General features: G+C 40.5%; 1 protein-coding gene across 4 annotated transcripts; it reads left to right on the top strand.

Moving 5' to 3' along the window:
- The first annotated feature begins 496 nt into the window (after positions 1-496).
- ampd2b (adenosine monophosphate deaminase 2b) lies at positions 497-18711 on the top strand. Of its 4 annotated transcripts, XM_044037892.1 has the most exons (20): positions 497-604; positions 636-824; positions 6540-6626; positions 9934-10058; positions 10150-10280; positions 10387-10455; positions 10958-11060; positions 11180-11369; positions 12354-12495; positions 12630-12719; positions 12902-13031; positions 13134-13328; positions 13439-13570; positions 13685-13848; positions 14318-14444; positions 14535-14698; positions 15357-15477; positions 15691-15864; positions 16366-16476; positions 16583-18711. In XM_044037892.1, exons 2-20 carry the CDS (start codon positions 698-700, stop codon positions 16799-16801), a joined length of 2601 nt encoding a protein of 866 aa, XP_043893827.1. In that variant the 5' UTR covers positions 497-604; positions 636-697; the 3' UTR covers positions 16802-18711. The 4 variants fall into 4 exon arrangements, with proteins under 4 accessions (XP_043893827.1, XP_043893826.1, XP_043893828.1 ...); XM_044037891.1 differs by having other exon boundaries at positions 497-824; XM_044037893.1 differs by lacking the exon at positions 6540-6626 and having other exon boundaries at positions 497-824.
- The last annotated feature ends 57 nt before the right edge of the window (positions 18712-18768 follow it).

Here is an 18768-nt window from a genome sequence, read left to right on the forward strand (position 1 = left end):
TCATAGCCTTTGCATTTCAAATTTAATTAAAATATCTTTGAATCTGCTTACAACTACATTATTGTCTGTAAAACACTGTGTTTACATACTGCTAATAAAAACTAAATGTGAGCATTTTACAAAAGTGTCACATATTTAGTGGACAATTAGGTTTTTAAGTATTCTAAACATTTGGCATTTCATTTTGTGGTTTAATTTCTGCTGTAACTTTTCTGCTTGATTTTCCCCCTCTCAGATTTGTGGTTGTCATGGCAACAGCAGAACTGTGTGTCGCTCTCTGTTCTGTACCCTGTGTTTGTGTGTGGGTTAGTGTGTAGCAGGGGAAAGCCGAGCCTCTCCATCACGCCCCCCGCCCCCCCCTCCCTCAGCCTCCATCACCGCTGCAGCTCAAGCACTACAGTCTTTGGGAGGGGGCGGGGCTTGTTTAGCTGCAGAGGGATGCTCTGCAGCCCCACGCTCGACCAACCAGTCTGGAAACCCCTACTCACAGGCACGTAGCACACACATACTCACACACTCATGCTGACTGCAGTCAAAAAAAACCTCAGCATCCATATCTGTCCCCTTCTTTTTGTCAACCTTTGTCTCTTTTGTCCTCCTTTTTGTCCTCCTCTCTGACACTCTGTGTTTTGCAGGTCTGACTCACTCAGCTTTCCTTTTCCCACACAAGCTAAGCTGAACCACACAACCTGGAAACATGTCCTCCAACCTGCCCTCTGGGACCACAGCAGCCGGAGCAGCCGGAGCAGCCGGGGCCACCGGGGCCAAAAACAAGTCCCCCTTTAGGAAGCGAGGCAGTCTGCAGTACACAGCCAGCAACACAGGTCAGTGAGGCTGAACAGCCAGGGTTGGCAAGTGTTTGACTCAGCGTGAAATGTGTGGACAATCTTATATTTGAACGAGAAGAGAAGACAAATGTTCCATCACTTTCAGTCTGCAAGTAGTTTGAGTAAATGTGAACCTGTTGATTAAGGAGATGCAGCAGAGGAAGCTCTCTGTGGATCATTTCAGTTAAAAAAAACTAAAACTAAAAATAATGCACACCTTCTCTGTAATTAGTCACAAGTTAAAGGATCTGCCAGCATCATGTGCACGTATGTTCATGCTCCTCAAATGCTGCAGAACCCCTGTTTCATACGTTCACATGTTTTATTTAAAGGATTATTTGCGCTTCCGTGAGTTTCTGCAGTTCCACCTGAAATACCACATTTTATGACCATACAGTGTTCATTTTTATTTCCTTGCAAACAGTGACGTGTGGCTGAGATCAATGTTGTGCTGATGATTTCGATGCTAAGCCTGCATGGCTGCATGTATCCTGTAGAGAATATGTATGTTGGTAGCTCAGCAACTTGATCCCCTGCTGAATGGAAACAGAGGATCAGCCTCCCCTCTGATGTATGTACACACTGACCAGCCTTTCATCACAACTACAAAGACTGTAGACCGACCTAAATTCCCTTCTCTCTGTTCACTCACTGTCATCTCTCATGTCTCTGTCTCTCAACACACTTTCATTCAGATGTACATAGATTAATATTATGCAAGCTGTGAGGCATTTATACGGCAACACAATGATTTTCACAGTGTGCTGTTGGGTGTCATTTAGTGTCATTTTCCATCCATATCATTTTATTATTATTATTATTATTATTATTATTATTATTATTGTTATTATTATTATTTGTTATTCAATTCAATTCATCTCTATTTATCAGGCATATAGCGTATATAGTAATGTGCTAGTTTGTAACTCCTGTCCCTGGCTGGACTTTTCAGAAATAAAAAAAAAGTATCACATATACAGTAAAAACTCCAATAATATAAGACACCATAAACGCCAATATATAAGACTATATATCTGTCATTGAGCAAGAAAGAAATGATATTACTCTTCCAAGATTTCCCAGACTTAAGTGTTGATATAATGAAATGTATCAAATATATTCATAAGACTATAATTGACATACTTTCTTATAAAGGAACGTGACACGGTTGTTTGCATCATCTCGAACCATGATGCGTTACATAATGCATGCATATTTTCTCATGCATTATTTTACATAATGTCTCATGTGTCGGACACAACAGTGACACACTGTGACAGTAGAATGAGCGCGGAGGTCGTCTGAGACTGTAGTGACAAACAGCTGGAGGTCTGATGCTTCTGTGTGCTGTGTGATCGGAGCTGACACTTGTTGTTACAGAAATTGCTCTTGGAACCTCACACTGGTATTAGCACATAACGAGGCTTTCATAGGCTTCTATTTTTTGCAGTGAGAGTATTATTCTTTGCTGTAGCGTATAAGAAACTGCACTGCAGCTTCTGCTCGGATGTCTCCATGATTTGATTTCTAAGGTCTGTGCAGAAGCACTCGCATTTAATGCTGTTAAAGCATCTGAGGAAACATCTGACTAAGCTAAGATGACATTTATGTGACTCATCTTCTGTTCTTTTTTTCAAAAGGGCCCTTAGTCTAGTTTGGTATGGTAATATAACGTGAAAACAGTTTGCAGACACAGTATATGATCACTGGAGTTACTGAATTATTGATGATGATGACGATGGTGGTGATAATTCAATAAATCGTTTTCTACCGCTTGGTCCTCCACATGAGTGTCGCAGGGAGCTGGAGACTATCCCAGCTGACACAGGGCAAGAGTAGATACCACCTTTGTTTGTGTCCAATATCATAAACTCTATATTAGTCCGATACAATCATTTTATGAATTATGAAGCTGTTAACAACACATTTGTGCCAAGTCACTTCCAAGACATTATTCTCCAACTGTGTAGCAAATATTGTTCTCCCAAAAAAGAAGAAATAAACAGCCCAATCATGACTCAGCTAAAATGCTTTTGTTGATTTTTATTAGCATTTTTACAGTCTGTGCATAGTGAAGTGTGCGATGTATAGGATTTTTGGATTGTGTCGGATTTTACATTTGTGTCTGTCCAATATCCGATGCAGTGATATTGATTGTCAACCCTAGTAGATGCAAACTGACAACATACAGAAAGGCCCTGGGTCTGACCAGGTAAACCCTGGTCTGCACCACTCTGCTGTGTGGGCCTCCATTTGAATAATTGCCAGTTTAATACTTAATGCATCTTTAATAAAGTGACAACTATTCCTGCTGCTCATAACAGGATCATAAATTATACACAGTCTCACATTATCAGTCTGCTTAACCATTTTTTTTTTATTGACACTCAGCATGCTGGAGGAGCTTTAGCGTATTGATTCCTTAGAATAATAATCCTGATTCACTGCTATGCTTTCTGTACTGTAGAGGTTATGGATCATCACACACGTGCACATAATATTGTATCGTCACATACTGTATAGTCAAAGTGCTGCGTGTGTGTGTGTGTGTGTCACACTGCCTTTTGCTCTCCTGTGCAGTTACTGTGTGAAGAGCTGAGACATGGTGTTGTCCATATTTAGCACATTGTTGCAGTGAGTGTGGAGTTTACTCGACAGAAAATGGCCGTGGGTGAATCACTTCACCTATGAAAGCACAATTCTCAGATTAAAGCACCACCCCCTCACCAGTTAACCTATGCTGTGCTGTGTTGTGCTTGTTGAGTCACTTAAATGAGGTTCCTTTTTTTCCCCCCCGATAAAATGTTTGTGCTTTGAATATTCAGGATTATATTTTAGAAACAGAAACAAATCAAATATAGAAACAATGAGCAGGTAAATACTCGACAGGCACAATTTTATTTAATATATACAGAATCACTTAAATATACAATATCACAAGAAGTAATAAATATAATGAATAAAAACACATAATAAATCCAAAAATCAAAGTATTAGTACACTATTATACACATTATTTCCATCATTTTATAGTTTATATTGGAATCCATGTCAGGTACAGAAACCTCCTCCACTGTGTTACTTTCCATCAGAGCACAGTGTTCAGTCGCCTGCAGAGGCATCACTCTGCAGATCTTTTTTTTTCACTCTCTTACGTTTAGTGCTGTGGACTGAGTTATGACTTATGATTCCTCTGTTGTTTGCTTCACTGGCTATGGGGCGGTTTGTGTGCACAGTGTTTGTTTTTTAGGTCTATGTACAACAAAATCCACAGTCTGAAATATTGATATGTTGTTTTGCAATGGCTTATATTATTCAATGATGGAAACTAAGGGCCACATGGTTGGTGTGTAGTGGTTAGCACTCTTGCCTTTGACACAGGTTCGCAACCCGGTCAAAACAAGGGCCTTTCTTCATGTTCTCCCCGTGTGTGAGTGTGTTTTCTGCGGGTTCTCCAGTTTCCTCCCACAGTCCAAAAACATGCACATTTGGGGATTAGGCAAACTGGACACAGAGTGTGAGAGTGAATGATTGTTTGTCTCTATGTGGCTCTATGATTTATTGGCGACATGTCCAGGGTGTATCCTGCCTTTCACCCTATTTCCACTGGGATTGGCACCGGCAACATTCATGTGGAGAATAAAGCGGTATAAAAATGAAGTTTACATTTGCTCAAGTTATAATTCCAAGTCCATTTGACTAAAATTTCATGTGGGGTTGTTACTTTTACTGAAGTAAACGTGGCTGCTTATATTTAGTTTAACTCAGTCCTTAACAGAGGCTTTGTATTCATGCTTACATCATGATAAGTGTGTGTTCATTTGAGTGTGATGCTGCATTTGCCCATCAGATGGAGCCATGGCCTGGATGAATGAGTGAACATATTATGTTTGCTGTGTTCCTCTCAGGGCCAGAACATTTTGATTGCTCCTCCTGAAAGCAATTTTCGTTCGAGTGCTTTGAAAAAAGAAAGAAAAAGTGGTGATTTGCTTGTAGTCAAATTACATTTAACTCTGCAGTGCTGCGTGTGCTTATCCAGTTTTTAACCACAGCAATCCAATTTCAAAGCCTCTATTTCCATTAGTGTGGCAAGAGGCGGAAACACTTCCACACAGAAGATTATATTGTTATGTTCAGGATGTTTTCAGCTCATGGTTTCATTTTGATGATTAAATGATTAATCTGATCTGCACCAAGTGATAAGACAGAATAGCTGATGGACGGTAACATTATGTACAAAATATGTAAATCCTGAAATAATTAGATACAATGTTCTGTGTCTCAGTTGCTAGATATAAATCTCACCAAAATATCAACAATGTAAAAAGCCAGACGAAGACATCAACATCAGTCGGCAAAATAAATAAAGATTCAATTCAATTACATTCTTTTGCAAATAAAATGAAAATAATATTCTAACAAACTCTACAAATGCACAATTTACAATTACTGCTCTGCTAAAATCTTGTTTTACATAATTATTATATTTAGTTATTTAAAAAAAATACAACAATAAAGACAGTGTTGGTTGCAAGAAAGACTGAAATAAGATTCAGTATCTCATGGTGAGGAAAGGATAGGTTTCTTTTTTCATTTTTTTTTAGACAGCTGCTCTTGGTGTTGAGCAAGAGCAGATAAGATAGACTGTGTAAACAATTCACACAAAGGTAGAATTGAGAAAGAAACGACTTGTTTGCAAATGGTGTGATACTGTATTAACATATAGTCTTTAATCAGCATCATTTGTTGCATAACAAAAGCTCATTTGGATTACGTTTTATATAAAGACAGACATAGAAGGAAAGATATGACTTCACAATGTACCATAGATTACACACAGTGGAAATGTTGCATCAGTGCACACGCACACACACGCACGTGTGTGTGTCACACACGCACACACACACACACTTGCGCTTAATTCATAATGAGAACACTCGTAGACATAATACATTCCCAACTAAGTGCCTAACCCTAAGTGTTTTGGTCCTCACAAAGATACCCATACAACAACACACACACATACACACACACCTCTGTGTTTATTGCTGCATCCATATCCATAATAGGCTCAATGTGCTGGGCCTTTAATTTCATTCATGTGAGAGAAGACGGAGACACCGTCTTATTTATTAGACAGCTCCATCAGACTGCCACTGTTCAGCTGGCAAAGCAAAAACCACAACATGACCAACCTGATCACTGAGACACCATTTTATTCCCTCACACACACATGACACAAACATCCTGAACACATGGTCCCCGCAGCAAAAACACAGCACAGATGATAACGCGGTCGAAGAGAGGGGTGATGTCAGAGAAACTCAGCAGCAGGAGGACGCACATCTGCCGGCGACACACGTGGCCTCCCCCCCTGCCTCCTCTCTCTCCTGTGGTACATTCCAGATGGATGTCAGAGGCATTTAAATGAGGAGGATCAGCTCCAGAGGCTGCTTGTGCAGCGACAGCTGGCCTGATCCAGGAGGCAGACAGAGCAGAGGGGGTCACACACTGCGAAGTGAGGGCGAGTTCATGGATCTGCTGGACCAGCTCTTTGTATGTATGACAGGGACAGATTATGATTTGATAGAGGAGATGACTGTTTGGCTGATGTGAGAGTGTTTCTGACAGTATTTCTTGTTTGACAGAACGCTTGAAGTGTCTTTTTCTTGTTTCTCTCCCATCTTGTTTTACATCATCTTGAGAGGATAGCAGACTCTATCCTGGGCCATTTGGCAACTCTCTCTCCTCTCTCAGCCCTGCTGGAGCTGCTGGTTAACGCAGGCTCTGAGGAGACAGGTACGCTCCACTACCCCCATCCCGTCAGAAAAAAAAGCACAAACAATCGTCAGCCTTTAACCTCCCTCCCCCTTTTCTTCCTCCCCCTCCTCCACACCCACTGGCCCACTATTCTGTTTGTCCATTGATGGCTTTGTGTAACAGCCCTGAGCTGAGCTGTCTGTACTGTGCTGAGGGGAATGCGTGTTGATTGACTGACCCACAAAACAAGCTTTCTCAGGGGTTTTTTGAGGATAGAGTAAAGGAGCAACTGCACAAAGAAGCCAAGCAGATTGATACCATTTGTGCTCACCTGTAATTGTTGGGTCTAATTGTTTGCAAGCTGGCTTTTTACTATTTTTTTACTATTTCTTTTCTCAATTGGTGCAACTGACAAGACTGAGAGCTGCACAAGGAACAAAGGAACGTAGTTCCTCACTGGAAGACCAAAACTTGCTGACAGTCGTTCAGTAGCAGCAGCTGCAAAGAATGAACCAAAGACTCTGATTAGACTTTGTGAGTGACTTCAGCTGTTTGATGCAGAGCCAGCACGAGATCCTGGAGGATGAAGCATCCTTTAGAGGAGGAGAGGAAATTTAGAGACAGACCCAGCTCATTTCTCCCTGCTGTGCTTGTGAGTTTCTGTGTGATTGCAAACAGCCACATTTAATTTTGGTTATGCGTATGTGTCTGTAACATTTTCTCCTTAAAGAATGGAGCATGACAGAACTGGCCTTTTGCATCAGCTCAGTAACGTGGATCTCTTACTTGAGGAGACTAGACTTTTTCAATCAGCCTATTCTGACACACAAATCTGGGGCTGAATATCCATCCTTGTATCTGGAGCACACACGATTGAAAACTGTCACACTAGTATTCATTTAGATGATTATGATTTTGTGGCCTTATTCTTTGCTCAGTCTCTAAATTGAATTAAAACAAAGCATCACCTTCATACCAATGTTTGTACACAATTCTTGTATACAGCTGCTTGTGCTTTCACAAAGTTCACATTATGCGTGAACTTTGGCTTCTTTTGTTTAATTTACAGCATGAATGATATGTGTGGTTCCCTGAGCAAATCTGCGTAGTCTGTGGACAGGAGTAGATTCCCAGACTGGTGGCTGAAACAAGAGAGAAGAGAAGAGGGGATAAAAGATTGGGGGGAAATAGTTTATAGTAATTAATCACTTAGAGCAGTGGTTCTCAAACATTTTGTACCACCTGAGAAAATATTGAACTCTTGAAGTAAAACCATTATCACCAACATTGAAATACAGTGGTGTAAACAGGCCAAGCAAAGTCCGCGAGATACTTTTCACAATAACTCCCAATAAGATCCTCATCCTCCTCACATATACTTCACACACGGGTACAGCGAAGTGGTAATGTGATTATAATAATTATTATTATTTTATCTTTTTGTCACTGAGAGGTTGTGGCATAGGTGAGAGAAGGAGCAGAAGTTGTACAGCAGTCAGTCTCCTGACCTCTGTTTCGGTGAGACTGGGGCGAGGACTCTCCGTGTGCTCTGTTGCTGCTGAAATATGCATGCGGTTACAGTCCCTTGGCAAGCTGATACTTTTTGGCCCCATTTTGAGGCTCAGTGGAAATATGGAGTGCATGGCTATGCAGGGTATTGTGTGTCATCTGGTGTAGAGTGTGGAGAAATATCTCGTGCACATGTTTATATAAACTCCTCATGTTGTTGTTTTCCTGCTGCTGTTGTTCACTTCATAAAAGCTTTAAGTGACATGGTTGACTCTGCTCTCCAACTGCAGGGGGATGAGTTGTTACGTAATCATAGATGCTACTGATCCAAATATAGCAGCCATTAGAGGATTAGCGCGAGGTCCAGTGGGCTGGACTCGACTCTGGTTTACTCTGGCCAGCATGATGTCTGTGCTGCTTGTTGGCACTTGCCCTTCATGTCAGTGTCCACAGTTATCACGACAAATATGCCCCAATTGTCCTGAACCTCTTAGCTTACCATAGTTAGTTTAGTTTACACAGACACGTCCTTACAATCATAAAAGGAGAGATTACAGAGTTATTTATCAAACAAACAAACCGATCCTGGTTTAACCCTGTTTTGCTAAAGGGTTAAAGGTCCAGTGTGTATAGTATTTCCATTGATTATAACTAAAGGCAACTTAATGAGATAAGGGATGGGTGAAGTGAGAGATGCAACATGCAACTTCACCAAACTTCACCAGATGTTGCTAAATCCTAAACACTGTGTCTCTACATTGGCCTCATTTTGTGTGGCAGATGAATAAGAAGTAATTGTCAAAATAACTTTAGATTCTTGTGTATGTTTTGATATTGCTATCTTGCAGTGCAAGCATTTTTCCCCCCTGTGTGTGGAGTGGGATGTGTTGATCTGAAAGTGTTAAGCAGAAGGTGTTAAACATGGTATGAGTTTTGGCCGTGCAGATAGTTACACAATCGCTTAGTTTTTTCTGTGTGCTTTTATAACATTTAATGAAGCGTTTTGTCATAATTGGCCCAGTTAATCAGACCTCAATGTTTCACTTTCAGACTGCAGGTGCCATTCAGAACACCTGCGAGCTTATGTATCTATCAGTGTAGGTGGTCTATAAATACTGATAGACCACATTGACACTCAAGCGCACACAAGATGAAATATTTAGCAGGATAATGAATAATAATGAATAATTCAGTAGCAGGTGCGTATATTGATATCATTGCAGACAGACTTAATATAAACAACACAGCAGTGAAGTCTCTCCTCGCTGGTTCTGTTTCTCACTGACAAATGTTTTGTTTTCAACTTTCTCTCCCAGCATTCACTCTCAGTCATCTTTATCCCAAGGACCATTCCCCTTTGTTTTCCCTGCTTTATCATTCTCTCTTTTTATGTTTTTTAGGGGTTTTCTTTTGTTTTGTTTGTTTTTTTATTTAAATAAAACTAGAGTATTGCAGTATAGCAACGATGGAGCGCAGTAGCCAGTGTACATGATTATGGTTTATTGTGTCTCAAGGCACAAACAGCCACTGAGCTCAGGAACAACAAACTTCAGCAGAATGTTTTGGTCTCTGTCAAATGTATTTATGTAGAACATGATGGAGTAAAAATACTCTCTTCAGACTGACTGAGCTGCAGTTTATCTCATGAAAAGTGAGTCATGAGTTGTAGTGTGTCTTTTATCATTTTCTAATTTGCAGATATCCATGGTCTTTTTTTCTGGTCTTCAGTTATAAGGCTTGAAACACTCTAAAGAAGGGAAAACGCGCTAAAGAAGGGGCATATTTTCCATCCTGACTTAATGTTTTCTTCCCTCTTTTTCCTGCTCTTTATCCACAGTTGATCTCCGCGGTCCACGCCACCTCCTCACTTCCCAGCATTCCTTGCCTGGCATCCCTGTGGCCTTGAAACAGTCCATTGACCTGCGTACATCCATGGACGGAAAGTACAAGGAGATTGCTGAGGTCGGTACTTTACCCAAAAAAGAGACCCTATCTTTAAACCAGTGTGTGTAGCTTTATTCATGTTGTTTGCTGTTTGTGTGTTTCTGTGAAGGAGCTGTTCACTCGCAGCCTGGCAGAGAGTGAGATGCGCAGCGCCCCCTATGAATTCCCCGAGGATAGCCCCATTGAACAGCTGGAGGAGAAGCGTCATCGCCTTGAGAGACAGATTAGCCAGGATATCAAGTAAGTGAGAGAAAGGAACGAGATAGGTGGTCAACATACAAACCCATGTGACTGTGTTTGTGGTCAGACTCGGTTCTGATGATCCTAAAATAAGCTCTGTCTTCAGGTTTGAGCCTGACATCCTCCTGCGAGCCAAGCAGGACTTCATGAAGACTGACAGTGCCACTGACCTCGAGTGAGTTTTTCCCCTGGTTACAGTCAACACTTATCATCATCTCATTGCTAGAGAAAGCACCCAGAGAGTGCGAACCTCCACCAAGGCCTCTCAGTTTCATGTCAATACAATTCAAGATCTTTATTTCGACAAAACCATACCGTAATATAATATATATCTACATGAGTGAGGACACTGGACTTCAGAATTCAGAATTGAAGAAGCCTCTTGGATGAGAGGTGAAGCATCTTCAACAAAACTCAAGCAAATCTACTTACTCTTCAAAATACAATGACCTGTAGCCTCTTACAGAGAAACAGACGGAAAAAAACTCCCCAAACTCATACAAAAAATACTGAATCTGGATCTGTACACCAAAAACCAAATTCCTTTTTTAAATGATGCTTCCCACAAACAGAAAAATACAGCGAAAAATATAATGTATTCTTTGTGGAGGTAATAAATGTTAAACTACCAGAGCACAGTAGAAAAGTTATTTCTGTATTTGTTGTTCTGTCATTAGGTTTATGAAGGAGCAGATCCAATCTCCTGAGCTTCAGGAGCGAGAGCTGGTCCCAGAGAGAGAGTACCAGAGGGTCTCTATCTCAGGAGAGGAGAAATGTGGGGTAAGTCAGATTGGTCACTGCATTAGTTTGACAGAGGTAGAGTCAGTATATCTCTGTCTTATTGTTCTTCCTTTTGCTCTTGTCTTCAATCATTTTCATTCCGTTGCTCTTCCATCAAGGTTCCTTTCACAGATCTGCTGGACGCGGCCAAATGTGTGGTGAAAGCTCTGTTCATCAGACAGAAGTACATGGGTCTGTCGCTGCAGACCTTATACAGAACCACCGCTCACTACTTGCAAGATCTGAGTGAGAGACCCTTATACCTGGATACGTACAAGGAGGAGATCCCAGAGAACACAGTCACACCAGGTAGTGCATACTAAAAACATTCAACCAATAAATGGGAGGTAGTGATTTGTCCTGAAATAATTGTCAACTGTTGTATCAACATATCAATTAATGATACACTGCTTATTTTGTTTTTTTACAATTGTAAATTGAAAATCTTTATTTGAAAACATCACCTTGTTATTCTGGAATTTTTTGATGAATTTGTGACAACAAAAATCACACATTTCCCTCAAAAAACTTCTTAGTCTATATAGCAGGGGTGTCGAAGAGTTTTTATTATTTCTCAATAAAATAAATACAATTTTAAATCATTTTTATTAACATCACCTTAAAGCCAAATGACAATATTTCAAATATGAAAAAACTGGTGTTTACTTCAGGAAAAAAAATGCAAAAATAAATGCATAAAATAAGTACTGACCACTCTCACTGTCATTAGAGAAATGGGGGAGGGGGGTTGGTGCTCACAGATCTAGACCAATGCATTGTGGGATTATGGGAGTATGCATTGTATGTGTGCTATTTACCACCAGGCCATTAAAAATAGACATATCAAAGGATTTTGTGGGCCAGTTATAATTGTATCTCTGGCCAGATGTTTGACATGTCTGCTGTATAGTGTTTGACATCAGTTTAGATCAACAAAACTTCCCAAAAAGGAAAGAAACCTCAGGCAGAGAACAGTAGATACATGTTTTATGTGTAAAAAGAGGGTGACAATAAATCAGAATAATCAAAAATAACCACCGCCATATTAACTTGTAATGTAAAACTGGCTTCCCCCGCTAAGATGTTTCCCACAAGACCAAGTCATGTCCAGTGTCATGTGCAGTATTTTCACATCAAGACGTGAAACACCCACATATTTCACAATCCATCTGCTGCACACCCGTGAACATGCTGTCAAAACGTAGAGGCTGTTAGAACCAGACTGTCAATGCATGAGCATTTCTTCACCTCATTTAGAGCCGTGACACAGTGCAACATTCTGTCCCCGCTCAGGTGTCACAATGCACCCACCTGTCTCTGAAATACACCCGTACGACAACCAGGATCCCTCCAGCATGCCGCCTGACATTGGTTACGGCTGCAAGATGGTGGACGGTGTCATGCATGTGTACACAACAAGGAGCACCATGGAAAAGTGAGATATTTGTGATGAATCATTCGTTCCACACATGCTTTGTGTTGTAGTCCTCAGTTTGGAAGGAGCTCACACACTTTGTAGGCGTCCGATTTTTCAGCTTCCAAGTTTGTTTGTTTTTATGCTGCCAACAGGCGCACAGAGCTGGACCTGCCATATCCAGACCTGCACGAGTACATCGCTGACATGAACGTCATGATGGCCCTCATTATCAACGGCCCAGTGTGAGTTTATGTTTATACACGCATGCACTCTCTCACTTCCCTGGTCCTTCCCTGAAGTAGATATAAAAGGCTTAAAGTTATTTGTGTGTAGTATGTTCAAAAGATCATATTTGGCATAGAAAGTTAAGATGCCAGTAAGAAAACACAAAACAAACCATTCATTTTGTTTCCTGCTGCTACAGAAAATCCTTCTGCTACCGTCGCCTGCAGTATCTGAGCTCCAAGTTCCAGATGCACATCCTGCTGAATGAGATGAAAGAGCTGGCGGCACAGAAGAAAGTCCCACACCGAGACTTTTACAATATCCGTAAGGTGAACCTGATAGCTGTTCCTACCTTTACCGATCACACTTACTCGCTGTAATCCAGAACCAGGCTCCAAATGTTTGTGTTTTGTAACCGTTGGACTGCACAGGTTGACACACATATCCACGCCTCGTCCTGCATGAATCAGAAGCACCTTCTGCGCTTCATCAAAAGAGCCATGAAGAAGTATCCTAAAGAGATAGTTCACGTGGAGAGAGGGAAAGGCCAGACGCTCATGGAGGTGTTTGAATCCATGAACCTGACGGCATTTGACCTGAGTGTGGACACACTGGACATGCATGCAGTGAGTTGACGCCCATAGACTTGAGCTTTGTGTTAAAATGACAGGATAACGGTGATTCAAATAGAAAAGCAAATGAAAAACGTGACATAACGTTTCAACCTTTATTGCAGGACAGAAACACTTTCCATCGCTTTGATAAGTTCAACGCTAAATATAATCCCATTGGTGAGTCCATCCTGAGAGAGATCTTCATCAAGACAGACAACTACATTGAAGGGAAATACTTTGGTCACATTGTTAAGGTGAACGTATATTACCATTTGACTGTGCCACTGTAGAGTGACTGTTACATACATGTGTAAGTAAGTAAGTGGTACTGATGCCCTCTGCTGACTGTCTGTGTCACTGCTTCTCAGGAGGTAATGGCTGACCTGGAGGAGAGCAAGTACCAGAACGTGGAGCTCAGGCTGTCGATATACGGACGCTCCAGGGACGAGTGGGACAAACTGGCCACGTGGGCCGTCACGCATCAGGTCTACTCCAATAATGTGCGCTGGCTTATACAAGTGCCACGACTCTTGTAAGTAATTAAATGGTTCCATTATAGCTGCTCTGCATACTGGTTTATGTGGTGGACTGATTTCTATTCCAGCACAAGGAAATATCCTCCTGTGGTCCAAAGAACATGAAAGCTAGAAAAGTTTCAAGTCTTTCTTGAATTCCAAAATGTTAGTATTTAAATGTTCTGATCAATTAGATCAATCAGTTAAAGTGATTCATTAAATCAATTTTAGTGATCCTGCTTAATATAGTTTAATAAAGCATCTACTTGAGAATTTCTCTTTCTCTTTATGAAAAATATTTATTTTAAAATATTAATTTCAATGCATTACATGCAAGCAGTTTATGAAATGATGAAATTTAAATTGGATTTTCTTCCTCCATTGAAATGAATAAATAACATTCACAACAAATGTAATGTTCAGTCATTGCGTCCATTATTAAGGACCAGATTACTGTCTTGATCCACATTCTTTGTGTCTTTAAAGTGACGTCTACCACACAAAGAACCAACTGTGTAACTTCCAAGAGATGCTGGAGAACATCTTCATGCCTCTGTTTGAGGTCACAGTCAATCCGGGCAGCCACCCACATCTACACCTCTTCCTCCAGCATGTATGAAGCCCGTCCTTTCTCTTTCATTTAGATTAATTGTAGTCAATCGTCTTGAGGGATCATTGGGCTTGTTCTGCGTCCCTCATACAGGTGGTGGGTTTCGACAGTGTGGATGATGAGTCAAAACCAGAGCAACATATCTTCAACCTGGACAGTCCGCTGCCAGTCAACTGGAGAGAAGAGGACAACCCACCGTATTCCTACTACCTCTACTATATGTATGCAAACATGACTGTGCTGAATCACCTGCGCAGGTATGTAACCACATTCCTGTTCAGCTGACCTCTAATATCTGATTTCTATTTTAATGCCAATTGTCCCTGATTTTATTTTGTTGGTACAAAAAGATAAAATATAATAAGTCAATTAATTTTTTTTCATCCAGGTTCCAGATTATAATCCAAAACATTACAACCATTAGAGAATCTGTGATTTTATGCTAAATGCATGGGATGAAAAATGACTTAATTACATATGCAGGGTAATTATATGACCCAATCTCTTTAACCCTTACTGCTTACACGGCACAGAGCTGTGCCGCAGATGCACCTTTGGGAAATTGTAGCGGGAATAATACACAACTCCTCATATGGACTTCCTCAGGCTTTACAAAATGCATTTTTCTGAGTCAAAGTTATGATTATTTTTTGTTTAAAAAACAGGAGTAGCGATCATTTTCTAAAAGTCAGTTTATTTTTGTTCCTAAAAACGAGTCAAGCAAACTTTGTACTGTGACGTATTTCCAAATTTCCAAATCATCAGATTTTGTCCCAGTCCTGTCCTGTCAAAATAAGAAAACAGAAGCCTCCAAAACAGGCATTTGCATGTGTGTGCCTACAGACTTGCACCTCTAATTTACACAAGCTTCTAAATGAGCTAAAGTCACCTTAAGCATGTGTCTTTTCTTACCAGGCAGCGGGGGTTTAACACATTTGTCCTGCGTCCTCACTGTGGAGAGGCTGGGCCGATCCATCACCTGGTGTCTGGGTTCATGCTGTCAGAGAGCATCTCCCATGGACTGCTGCTCAGGAAGGTGGGACCTTACTATCACAACATGTGCTTAATTTCTCACACCCATCAGACAGTGTGTCCTTCCAAATGTTTGTGAAGAAACAATACATTTAAGAAAAGAACCAGATTCATGCAGAGCACCTGCCTTGTTGTCATAATGACACTTCTTTAAGTGCTTTACATGTCATTTTGGTGTATTGCTTATTTACAATCTTACGCCTTATGTTTCCTCCAGGCTCCAGTGCTGCAGTACCTGTACTACTTAGCTCAGATCGGCATCGCCATGTCTCCTCTCAGTAACAACAGCCTGTTCCTCAGCTACCACCGTAACCCTCTGCCAGAGTATCTGTCCAGAGGCCTCATGGTGTCTCTGTCCACAGACGACCCTCTGCAGTTTCACTTCACCAAGGTCAGTGTAGATGATTTTGTAAACAAGAATGTTATATAATGGCACACAAAAACTACATATAACTTATATGTAGTTTTTGTGAAATGAGAACATTTTCAGATGTTGGCTCAATTATTTTTATGATTTAATAAGCTTAATTCACTTAAATTGTACACCTGGTCCTTTCCTAAGTTATGAATTTACCATACTCTAAGATGAGTGGTGGCCTATGCATACCAGAAAGGATATAAACACACTCTTTCACAACTCTCCCATTTTCTCCCACTTTGCCACTTCCTCCTCCTTTTTTAATTTTTGCTTAGGTTTATGTGGGCGGAGCAATTCTTCCATTGTAAAGTAAAACTTTCAAAGGCTACAAAAACCAAACCATTTTTATCATACCTCTAAAGACATACTTATGGGTAGTATATTCAATGTCTGCTTATACACCCACTGGACACACAGTGGACCTTAAAAAGTCTTTCCATAATGAGTCTAAATCAGCAGTTTTGCTTGGTGTAGGAGCCCCTGATGGAGGAGTACAGCATTGCTGCACAGGTGTGGAAGCTGAGCTCATGTGACATGTGTGAACTGGCCAGAAACAGTGTGCTAATGAGCGGATTCTCTCATGAGGTATCAGTTATATCATTTATTTCCAGCACATTGCACATTATCTACTTGTACTGTCTTGCCCTTCCTTACTCACAGTGTAATTTCACTCCGACTCCTCCTCTTTAAGGCAAAGAGCTACTGGCTTGGCCCGAAGTACTTCATGGAGGGACAGGAGGGTAACGACATCAGACAAACCAACGTTCCCGACATCCGCGTGGCATACCGTTACGAGACTATGTGTGAGGAGTTGAATTTGATCACACAGGCCATCCGCACTGATGAGCTGGAGACCATCGTGGAGGAAGGCAGCCTGTGTATGGGAGCTGTGCAGAGCGCAGGGCAGTGAACGTACAGCAACACAAGCAACAAACATCTCATCACATTCCCCGTTTTCACATCAAGACTTTGTACAGATCTGCATATAAACATATCACCCGTTGAAAAGAGAAAAGCTTTGTCATGAGACTGTGTGAGTTGCTACTGAAGCAATAAGGGACATGACCTACAATCTGTGTGCCCAAGGTGTCGGATCCCTTTAGTTTCTTTGAGTCATTCTTTGTTGAATTTGGTGATTTCGCAATGTTTCTTCTCCTATTTAATTTAAAGTTAACACTTTCATAGTCACTCTCATCTACATTTCTTAAAAAAAACAAACATTGGATCCACTGACTGAAGAAAAAAGTCAAATGGAAACGACTATTTTGAAGGTAAAATGCCTTATTATAACGTTCAGGGCTGTAGCAAACACTGGAAACACTGAGGCCATATTTGTGCTGTCTTTACTGAGACATCTAGTGACTGCAGGGAGTTTATATCCTTCACAGAGGATTGAAGATGTGGTGAGTACTTTGTTTTAACCCAACAAAATAAACATACTTATGGTGTGGGGGAGGCTTTAAAACAACATTTAGACCCTTATGTTGGAAAATAAATCACTAATTTTAAAAGATGAAACTGTACAACTTTGCGTAATTTCCTGACATATTTCCTCGAACTTTTCTTTGATCCTGGTAATAGATTGAATAAATGAATATAAACTATGGAAAGGTTACATTTATTTAGATCTGTGTTGTTTACATTCTGCTGAAGTCTTCAGTGCATTTATGTTGAAACTTTACTTTCAGCTCTCAAAAGTAATTTAGTAGTTAATAATAATATTGTAACCTGAAGAAATTTCTAAATTTAAACTTGCAAATTACTTGAGTTGGGTAGTGAAGACTTTATCATGTGATCTCAGTATTTATACAGTCCTGGGTTTACATCTGTCTAGTTACTAAGTAAGGCACCTGATTTACTAACTAAACACACTTGAAACATTATGTATTTGTTTTGATGCTGTAATTATTCACATGACAAATACCTCATGAAGTATTTATTACTGGTAGAAAACCCCACATCTTCATTATCTCTGATACTGGCTGTGGTTTTAACAACGTTCCAAAGGTCCTTCTCCCTGTGATATTCTTGCTGTCCTTTTGTTTTTTTTCACAGTAATTGTGGGTGTTGCATGAAAGCACGTCAATATCTGTTTCTGGTGTGCAGTGAGGCTGTAAGCATCTGATTATACTTCTGTGACATCGTCTCTGTAACTGCTCACTGAGTGATACCGTACATGACGATCTGTGCTCTCAGTTCTTCCTACTTGCACAAGCTCAGCGTGTGCCAAAGCCATGAACAAAGAACTGAGAGAGGATCAACTTTAAAAAGCACTTTATATACTCTTATAACAATGGAGAATGCAGAGCTTATGCTTTGATTTGCTCTGTAAATGCATCACCGCACACACAGTTAGTGATGGAGTTTCTGCGCTACTAAACAATAAGACTTTCTTATAAAGTGGGCCAACCACAGTTGGTGTCACTGCAGCATGATCTTACATCAACATGTGTAAACTGGCACCATAAGGACAAACAACAGCAGAAACTTTAAAAACATGCTTAAGGATTGAGCTAGTAAGTATTAGATATAGCTTTTTGTCATCAGTCTCTTCATTCCTGTCACTTTACAAAGAAAGTGTGAGCTTCTAGACTCATCCATCATCTTTTATCAACGTGAGCCTCGTGCACACACTTGTCCCAATGTTTGTGCAACACCCACGCAGGAAAAGTACACACTGTTTGCATGTATGTGCTGTTTGTGAAATATTATTTATTGACATTTGTGTCTATGATGGGAAAAATGTTGTTGGAGCACTTGCCTCCCTTCAGTTTGCACGTCTCAGAAAGAGAATAAATGTCTTGTGTAACTGAAAACCTACAAAGTGATATCTACTGTGTGTGTGTGTGTGTGTACTCATTATTACTAAAGCAATAT

Source organism: Solea senegalensis, linkage group LG11, assembly GCF_019176455.1.
Source record: "Solea senegalensis isolate Sse05_10M linkage group LG11, IFAPA_SoseM_1, whole genome shotgun sequence".
Lineage (NCBI taxonomy): Eukaryota > Metazoa > Chordata > Actinopteri > Pleuronectiformes > Soleidae > Solea > Solea senegalensis.